Raw genomic sequence first — 9,589 nt, forward strand, 5'->3', positions numbered from 1 at the left:
ACGCATTTTCTATTCATTTCCGATTACAAGTACCTTCAGAACGATTGAACACATGCAAATGTCACGTCGAAATGTCGTTTTTCAAATAAATCGTATTCATTTCGAGTCGACATTTCTGCGTAGATAAATAAATAGAAAATCTAGATCCAGTTCATGTTTATACTGTACAATATAATTAGTGTTACTTGCACTTTTTCGATGATGCTGAATATTATTTTTTTCTATTAAATTTGTAAATTTTGCAAGACCTGAAAGAATTTATCTAATGTTCCTTCCCAATACGAAATATTTTGAAACATTTCCATCATTTCTTTTTAGACAAATATGGTTAATATAATACCACAAACACCTTTACATATATTTATTTCCGTGTTTGTCTTGTCTGTATTTCATTTATAATTATAACAAAACATCTAAGATTTTTCTTCATTTAGGAAATAATATGTATTTATGTTCTCAAACACATAGTTACCTTTGATCTGTAATGGTGTTGACATCACTCTTATGGACTTTGCTAATTTCTGGTTTTATGTGTTATGCCATCATTAGGTCCAGATCATCTTGATTCTTGATTCGATGTTTTGGATTGCGGGATGTTACCAGTAAATATGCTTGATTTGTATTAACAATAGTAACTGGTTGATTGCCCTGCTCTACATATGGCACACGTTGTGTATATAATGTTATTACAAACCCGTAAAAAAGTCTTATTCGGTAGGTCGCATTCTTGAAAAGGGAACGGGGTTGTAGTTAAGACATAACGAACATATCCGATATCATCTTTGAAACGGATATTCAATAATGGTCAACTAACTCGTGCTGGCGTTCGTAAAATTTTAGTAAGGAAGGAATGACTTCAACTTCACCATTCTGAACACTTCAGCAGCAAACCTCTATCAAGGAAATCATGATACGAAATACAAGACCGGGAATATTGTATTAATCGGGAAATATAGATTTCGTAGGCAGGCGCTGATGGAAGGTTGCAACATACAATGAAGAAATGGAAAGTTCACAATTGGGAAGCTGCAATCATCTCTTCAACCGACCCTAATTGTAAATTTCTAGATGTAAATCAAAATACGAGGCTGACTTAACAGTATCTGTTGTATCCCTTATCTCTATTTTGATGGGATAGATGTGTTAAACATATATTCACCACATTTTGAATTATTTGAAGAAAGAATTTGTACTGTACTTATAATTTAGATAATTGCTATAAACATAATTCCTTATATGTTTGTTCTCAGTTGAAAGTAGGTAGCAACCTTGGTCAAGTTGTTCAAAAGTGTGGTTAAGCTAACGAATAGTTAAGCCTAACAACTCGATAAATTTTAACATTGTTGTTAGTTAATTTCTGTGTTAAATTATGTTGTTCAAAAATATTTAACGACTGCGTTAACAAACAACTTGTTTTAAAAATTTAACAACTGATAAATTTAACATTTTTCCATGATTCCCCAAATTCCTCCACTTCCTGTTTAACAATGGCTGAACAACAAACCCCCAACAAGAAACTACCAAGAACTAGAGGGACTAACTTCATAAGTATTGAGGTAAATTTGATCAGTAGAAGAGTGATGGAGGAGCTACGGTTATTGAGAGGAAAATTTGGCCCTGACATAACTGCAGATGCAACAAACAAGATGTGGGCCAAGATAACAGACGAGGTGAATGCTCTGGGGGTCAGTTACAGGAAACTTTCAACTGTTAAAACCAAATTCAGGAATCTAACCCGAGATGCCAAGGAAAAGTTTACATACGAGAGAAACGAGAGAAATAAAACGGGGGGAGGACCAGCACCAAAATCCATAAGTATGGCAGAGGAAAACCTCATCAATGCCATGAAAGATACATCCTCCTTCAAGGGAATAGACGGTGGCATGGAGACCTCTGTAGGTTGGTATTTGAGAAATAGTAATATTACGGAATTGTCATTCCTTTGTTTCGCCTAAATTTGTCTGTTTTTATTGTTTTCTTTATTAAAGTTACAAAGAAAACCCCAAAACTAAAGCAGTCGTCTGCTATGACAATAGGATATCCCTTCTGAAGAAATTCCCTGCAGACGTCGCCAATGTTCTAAAAATAGATACATGTGTTTTGCGATTAATTAGTATGACATTCATGTTACCTTTCATTTATATAATTTATTTATGTCATATTGTTGAAAGAACCACCATCTACAAATCAAATTGTGGTTCAAGATGGATAAGATGGTATTTAAATGCTGAAGTTTGCTAGCCATGGCTTTATTATTGCGGTCAATTTTGCAATGCCCCTTAACTCATTTGCCCCATTGAAATTTTTTTTTTAACATAAAGTGCGGTAAAAATTCCATACATAATTTATTTACTTCCAGATATAATAACTATCAAATTAATATTAATTTGTTAATACCATCTTCAAGGCACTTGCAATGATTAATTTTCCACGTATATTTGACATGTCTATAGTCCTTTTCAAAATAGCGTGCAGTATAAAAACATAATTGAGTTATCTTTCTTTGTGCCTTATCATCTTAAAAGTTATGATTTTTTTAGGGATTTCTCACCAAGACACCTGTAACAGCAGACACTCACAAGGTGTGTATATATATTACATATTTTATACATATGACTATAAATTACTTAAGAAATTGTGTTTCATAGATATTAAGTAGATTTGGTCTGAATGCCTATGAGACCTTATTATTATTCATGAAATTCAAGTTTCTTCAAATTTAAGAAGTGCAATCAATTTGTCAACTGATTTAATATATTAAGCCTTGAAATAGTAACTTATAAACAGTTCCATATGCATGGTTTTTATAATTGTACAGCAAACATGCCAAATTATGTCTGATCAGTTCATAATGAAGGTTTATAGAAAGCAAGGATTGTTTAGCAAATTTCAATCACTATGTTATTTTACAATTATTCCAGATCTATAAACTGAACTGTCAAATAAATGTTTTATATATTGATATGCAAATTTGGGAAGAGAGAAACAATTGTAATAATTGTATAATTTGTTCTTTTATGAAGAGTATAATCTATCAATTCACTTCTTCAAATGAAATAAGTCTTTTTTACATTTCAGACAGCATAACATCTGACCAAATGTTTACAGCTGTAGCCATCTCGCCAGTTCCAGCTCTGAATGCTTTTCCAACATGCCAGACTGTTGATGGTATTTATTACTTAGATAATTTCATTAATGGTATAGTACTTTTTTTTATTCTGCATTTTATATTAAGTTGCAATGATAAAGCATAAATTTTGATAGAAATAAGTTGACAGAAATATATTATGTTGTGTCAAAAAATCTAAATAAGAAAAATCAGTCTTTTATTTTTATGTAACAGCATGTTTCAAGTTAATCCATCTGATTTTCATATATTTATAATTATTGTTCTATTTGTCACATTTATTGATAGAATTATAACTTTTATATATATTCAGCAATTCATTTTTACAATACCCTTCCCCAATCTATGTTGTTCAATTTATGTGTTTGTCAATTTATTTTGAATCTTGTACAATAGTATTTTTGAAGAGGCTTTGTGAATGAAGTGTTAGGAATGGGCATGTAAATAGTATTTGAATGAACCAAACATAAGGCTCCATACAGGGATCTATCTATATATATCTCTGTGTATTATAAACAACACATTAAAATGCAAATATGAATTAACTTTTAACTAGATACATACTAAACACATATGATAGTATACACTGATTTGAGCAAAATCTTTATGTAAAACAATTGCCAACTTTTTGATTTACCATCTTCAGTGGAGAGTATCTGGATAAAAAGACTGGAACAGGTTCACCAGAGAAATGAGGAGTTAGCACTTTCTACAGCCTACCTGTACCTGTACCTGTACCTGCACAAAAACAGACTTGCACTCAGCAACCACCACAACCCAGGTATGTGTTTCATATGTTAAAATACAGCACTGTCTATGATGTATTTACATAAGTTGTTTAGCGAGTCTGATGAGACTAACTTTTACCTACAGATTACAAGTTTGTTTTAAGACATTTTTTTGTAGGGATTCACTGAATCATGACTGGATTTGGCACCCCTTATGTCAGACAGTCAGCCCCCCTCCCCCACTTCTCCATCCCCTGAAGTTCTGGATCTGCCACTGATGACCATGATTAGAATGGGACAATTGAGTTCTCACAAGCACATTTACTATTTTCCGATTTTGTTAGTTCCTGTCCCAATTAAGGAGACTGTAAAACAGTATATAACTCGGGTTGTTGTTTGTTAAATTTTTGTTTTTAGCATGTGTCATTGATCATTTGTTTTTCAATTGTTCCACATTTGTGTTGTCATGTCAGTTATTTTAATAAGAACTAAACAGTATTGGAGTTTCCTCATTGTTAAAGGCTGGGAATAATGATATTATTATAATAAAATCTGTGTCATTTTGGCTCTTTGAATAATTGTCTCATTGGCAATGATATAATATTAACACATCTACTAAATATTTAGTTATATTTTAAAAGAAATATACCAACTAATATTTCAGTGAAAGGATGCAGAAGAAGAAAGCAAAGAGGACTGCAGATGATATGTATGAGCTGCAGTGTCTTGTTTTAGAAAGTCACCTGAAAAGAAATGAAATCCAGATGAAACTTTTCCAAAGACAAATGCAATTTTAAAACATGATGACCCAGAAGAAAGCTATTGAAAGTGAAAACATGATTTTATATGCTCTTCTAAATACAGAAGCTTAGTCAAAATTAATTTTTATTTATTTATTTTTCTGTGTTGATGAGTCTTGTTCTCTTATTCCATTGTTATTAATAAAAAAGTATTAAAAGATGTTGTCATGATTTATTTCTGATTTTAAATGATTACAAAATGTTGTGGAAATATGATATCTAACAGCTCTTCCATCTTGATGACCATTGAAATGTTCCCCAAGATCACCATCATTGCCTACAATTACTCCATCATCTTCAATGTCTGGTTCATTCAACAAAATGCATATATTGTGGAGAATAGCACAAACAATTATTATTTTGCATGCCTTGCCTGGTTTCATTCTTATCTGAAATTTTAAAAAAATCTTACTTTATTTATTACATTTAATAATTCTTCTCTTATCAGCATTTTGCTAAAGTTACCCTATGTACCTTTCTTTCGGGGTATTAAACCTTTTGGTAAAACATATGAATGCAAATATAAAAAAGAAGATGAGGTATGATTGTCAATGAGACAACTCTTCACAAGAGACCAAAATTACACAGAAATTGACAACTGTAGGTCACCATACGGCTTTCAACAATTAGTCACATTAAAAAAATAGTTTTCTTCTACTGAATACACCAACATTAATGGTCCCAAATATATCCAATTAGCCTAACCCCTGAAAAGATTTTTTTATCAGTGATAATTATATAAAAATTATTCTATTATACTTTACCTCTGAGTGTAATATATGGAACCGTCTCTTCAGCCTCCCAAATGTTCCCTCTATCACACTTCTGGTTGAACAGTGGCATTTGTTGTACTTTTTTGATGATCTAGTACAGGATTCTGGAATAGGGTCATCAGAAATGGTCGACATGGATAACCACTATCCCCAAACAATACACCATTTGCCCATCCACCGTTATCTCCATGTAGGTACAAACCTATAAATAAAGGTTTATATTTCTTTTTACAACAAATATTTTGTTAAAACTGCCATTTGTATAATGAAATTGATATATTCAGCTTTACAGAGGAGTTACACTAGAAAACCTGGCCAGTTTGCATTTATGTTTGTGAACTTACCTGCAAAATATAAAAGATTATATATATAAATTAAGCCATTAGTTTTCTAGTTTTAATTGTTTTACCTTGTCATTCCAGGGCCTTTTATAGTTGATAGGCTGTAGGGGCTTTGTTCATTGTTGAAGGCAGTATGGTGACCTATAATTGTTAATATCTGTGTCATTTGGTCTCTTGTTGAGAACTGTCTCATTCTTTTTTATATGTATAGACTCACAAATTATGACTCAACTATATTGTTTCAAACTAGGAAAAATGATATCAAAAGTTGTAATGCATGTTGCATAATGCATAAATGTGCTGATCCACATCAGAGCAACATCAAATTATAAATTGTACAGTAGGGTACCCTAGGTTAATCTTTCTTTCTTTTGGATTGAAAGAGGGGATTTAAGAAATGTATCTGAAACAGCAGTGGTGGAGACAGGGTAGGGAAACCTCCCTTTTTAGGATTATCAGTGTATTTGAATGGGGACATATGGTTAGAGCTCCCTATTCAGGATTTATCTTATGTCGGGAACCCCCTTTTTGGAAATGGCTGGCCCCTGAACAGAAATTTTTTCTCAGTAAAGAAAAAAATGACTAATATCTTCTTTTAATATTTGACTTACCAATATTTTAAGTTATCTTTAGTAGGTAAACCATATAAAACCCTAATCATGTCCTAGATGAACTGAGTGAAAGTGAAAGTGAAAGTAAAATTTTCTTTTGTGAGAAACAGACTTTAGGGGTCCCAGTCATACTGAAAAGTTGATTCCAGTTTATTATTTTACGAAGGTCAATGTCATATTAGATGAGAAATGTTTTACCTCTGGCATCACAAAGAACCTGCACATTTACAGAGTGTACCCCTTTCCTGTTAACAAATGATGCTTCATCTTCTTATGGAGCCTGGATACGGACGTGTGTCCCATCTATTGCCCCTATGATATTCGGGAAACCACTTAGACGGTAAAAGTCTCCTCTTGTTTCGTCCACATTTCTCGGCCACTTAATGAACTCATCCCGTTTGTAACATAGTAATGTCAACACATCAGTGACAATACGTGAGACAGTTCCCTTGTGCAAACCTGTAAACAGACCAAAAACATACAAATTTGGAGATCGTTTAAGAACAAAAATAAAATGTGTATTTACCGGCGTTTGTTTACATATTATTCGAAAATTAACAAATTGAAATTATCATTCAAACATCAGTCAAAGATCATTATAGCAGTTGATTATCACCATTTTACTAATGTTTACTTAATTTAAAATGATATATGATAAATATATTAATGAAATCTTACCTATTGTGTCTCCAACTACTTGCAAAAAACTGCCTGTAGCTAGAAATCTTAGGGTTACCATGACCATCTGCGGTACAGTGAGAGCATGGTTTTTCTTTGTTTTTCTTGTAATATCATCACTGACCAGGTTGGAAACGAAAGTAATTCCCTCTCTTCCAAATCGATACCGTTCTCGCAACTCCTCATTTGACAAATTCAAAGAAAGGTCATCTTTCAGTCGAAAATGCCTTTCTTTTCTGTGAGGTGGAACATGTACTTGCATGAAGGCAGCCATATTTAACAATAACTTAAATATTTAATCGACCTCCCAGAAGTTGTTAAAGTTAACGACTCGGTATTAACCTTTTTGTCGTTAAATTTTTTGAACAACAGTTAACGAATTAGTTAAATTTAATGACACTCTAACGACACTTTAACAACTGCGTTAGCTTAACAACACTTTTGAACAACTGGGCCCTGGCCTGTTTATAAAACCATAATCTTATTACTGCTTGATCAAGCTCAAGTGTCACTAATCAAGCCCATGAAAATATGGAAATAAAAACTTTATTCAAGGCCGTGAGTTCTACAGAAAGTCAAATAGTAGAAAATCACACCCTTTCAACAAAGTCATCTCAATCGAGTTCCTCTCCTGAATATTGGAACGTTTCTCCTTTTGACTACCCAAACTAAAAAAATGGCACATATTTTTTCATATCGACTTCTTATTTTAATATTTGTAGAATCCTTATATTAAGAAAGATGAAATTTGTTAAATGAAACTTTTTAATTTAAAATGGAAATCAGCGATTAAAGATTGTGTCAGCTGTAACTATAACACTTATATAATAATTATTGTATACATTAGTCCAAATCAAATGAATTCATTCGATATTTAAGTGAAACCAGGTTGTTTATATGCCTTTAAGTATCAATAAGTTTTATCAGCTTTTTAACACAATGTAGGTCATCTTAAAATTGAGCAATAGTATGCTTTTAAATCGATAACAGTCACAAGTTATGTTTCTATGAGATGAAACATAGTGATTAACTGGGAACCAGTTTGTCAACAATTCAAATTATCTTTGAATATCATATATCTCCGAAAAGAAGCATGATATAAGAAACAGCTGTATTTTCAAACTGCAACCTATAACATGTATAATGCATTTATCTCTTTATCTCAAACAATATTTCTGAATTAACTCTTTTAAAATGTGTGAATATTTTTTTAAAGAAAACATATAAAATCGTCGAGAAACGTTCTTTAATTTGTCTTATGATATTCAATTTTTAAATTTTAAAATTTGCTGTAATAAAATGTTTTAATTTAAGAAATAATGTAAAGCTCTGATCACGTAGTGAGAATTAGCTATATTTTATGTTGGGTTTTTGATATTTTGATATTTTGGCCTCGAGGTGTAATACCACCATTGATTTTCCCCTATTAGTCTTTGTTAAATTGGCACTTTTAACAAAATTGTACAGTATTTACCTTTATTTCAACCAAAGAAATACTTTGCATGGATAAAGTTTAATCCTTTCCAGTGCTACAGTGAAAATTTCACACTACATTTCATTGCATATAAGAAAATGAGGAGAAAGAGTAATAAAAAATACCTCAAAATGGTTAAAAAAAAAAGCGTTATGTCCCTTTGAATGCTGGTAAAAAAACAAATTTGGTAAGAATTATAAAATTTAAGTATGTGAGACTGGATTGATTATGATGTGTATAAATCCAAGGCAACTGTTTAAATGATGTTTAGTCGGTGCAAAATACAGACGGCACAATGGCAAATTGTGAACTTTTGCGGCCAAAACAAAAAGAAAACATGACATTAGTTGATACAAACCTCAATGCTAAAGTGTCATCTGCAGACCAATTCGCATATAAGATTTTTCAACAGAATGCTCGTCAGATCATGGTTAACACTGAAATGAAAAAAATCACATGTTGTATAAACAAAACTGTAAGGGTGATTTAAAATTTGACACAGAGGCTCACGTAAAATGGGGATTAGCATGGCAAGCTATAAGAAAGGTCTCAATGTAATATATGTATGTGGATTCAAACGTGTATTTCATATATTATATCATATGAAGAAAAAATAAGACTTCTCTTTAAAACCATTATTGTTTTACCGTTCTAAATCAAACAGTCTTGGTAGGGTTTGTGTTTTCGACACCTTGTTGGGTGTGTACCACTACAAACTTGGCGGTCTTGGTTGATATGAGACGGCTCGAAAGACAAGTGCTCAGGGTTGATGCATCTCTTCTAATGACACAGATGAGACACATCAAATTCCTCTGATAGGTCCAATTTCTCAGTCTGCAACATGTATGCAAATCTGTGACCATACAATGTTCTTTTTTTCTGTCCCAAAGAACCCTAACACTATACACTGAATACAGCTTTGTCTGTCCACCCATTTGACTTAGCAAACACCCGTAAACCCCCATGTCAAGGCAATTTTCCCTCAAACGTGCTTTCTGTGTCTCAATCCATTCCGAATAGTCCATTTTTACAACGTATGAACTAGTTTAGTAATAAT

General features: G+C 32.3%; 1 protein-coding gene and 1 long non-coding RNA gene across 3 annotated transcripts; one reads left to right on the top strand and one right to left on the bottom strand.

Annotated features, from left to right (window-relative positions):
• Positions 1 to 1,487: 1,487 nt before the first annotated feature.
• Positions 1,488 to 4,590, top strand: LOC139525064 (uncharacterized). Its single transcript, XM_071320243.1, has 5 exons — positions 1,488 to 1,899; positions 2,541 to 2,582; positions 3,079 to 3,198; positions 3,774 to 3,908; positions 4,520 to 4,590. Exons 1-5 carry the CDS (start codon positions 1,488 to 1,490, stop codon positions 4,588 to 4,590), a joined length of 780 nt encoding a protein of 259 aa, XP_071176344.1.
• Positions 4,591 to 4,813: 223 nt separating this feature from the next.
• On the bottom strand, positions 4,814 to 7,338 carry LOC139522379 (uncharacterized). 2 transcript variants are annotated; one of them, XR_011664403.1, is made up of 3 exons: positions 6,579 to 7,338; positions 5,420 to 5,630; positions 4,814 to 5,044 (listed from the first exon to the last, which is right to left on the bottom strand). It is a non-coding gene; the product is annotated as an uncharacterized lncRNA (long non-coding RNA). The 2 variants fall into 2 exon arrangements; XR_011664404.1 differs by lacking the exon at positions 6,579 to 7,338 and adding an exon at positions 6,381 to 6,443.
• Between the last annotated feature and the right edge of the window lie 2,251 nt (positions 7,339 to 9,589).

Source organism: Mytilus edulis, chromosome 5, assembly GCF_963676685.1.
Source record: "Mytilus edulis chromosome 5, xbMytEdul2.2, whole genome shotgun sequence".
In the NCBI taxonomy this organism is placed as follows: domain Eukaryota; kingdom Metazoa; phylum Mollusca; class Bivalvia; order Mytilida; family Mytilidae; genus Mytilus; species Mytilus edulis.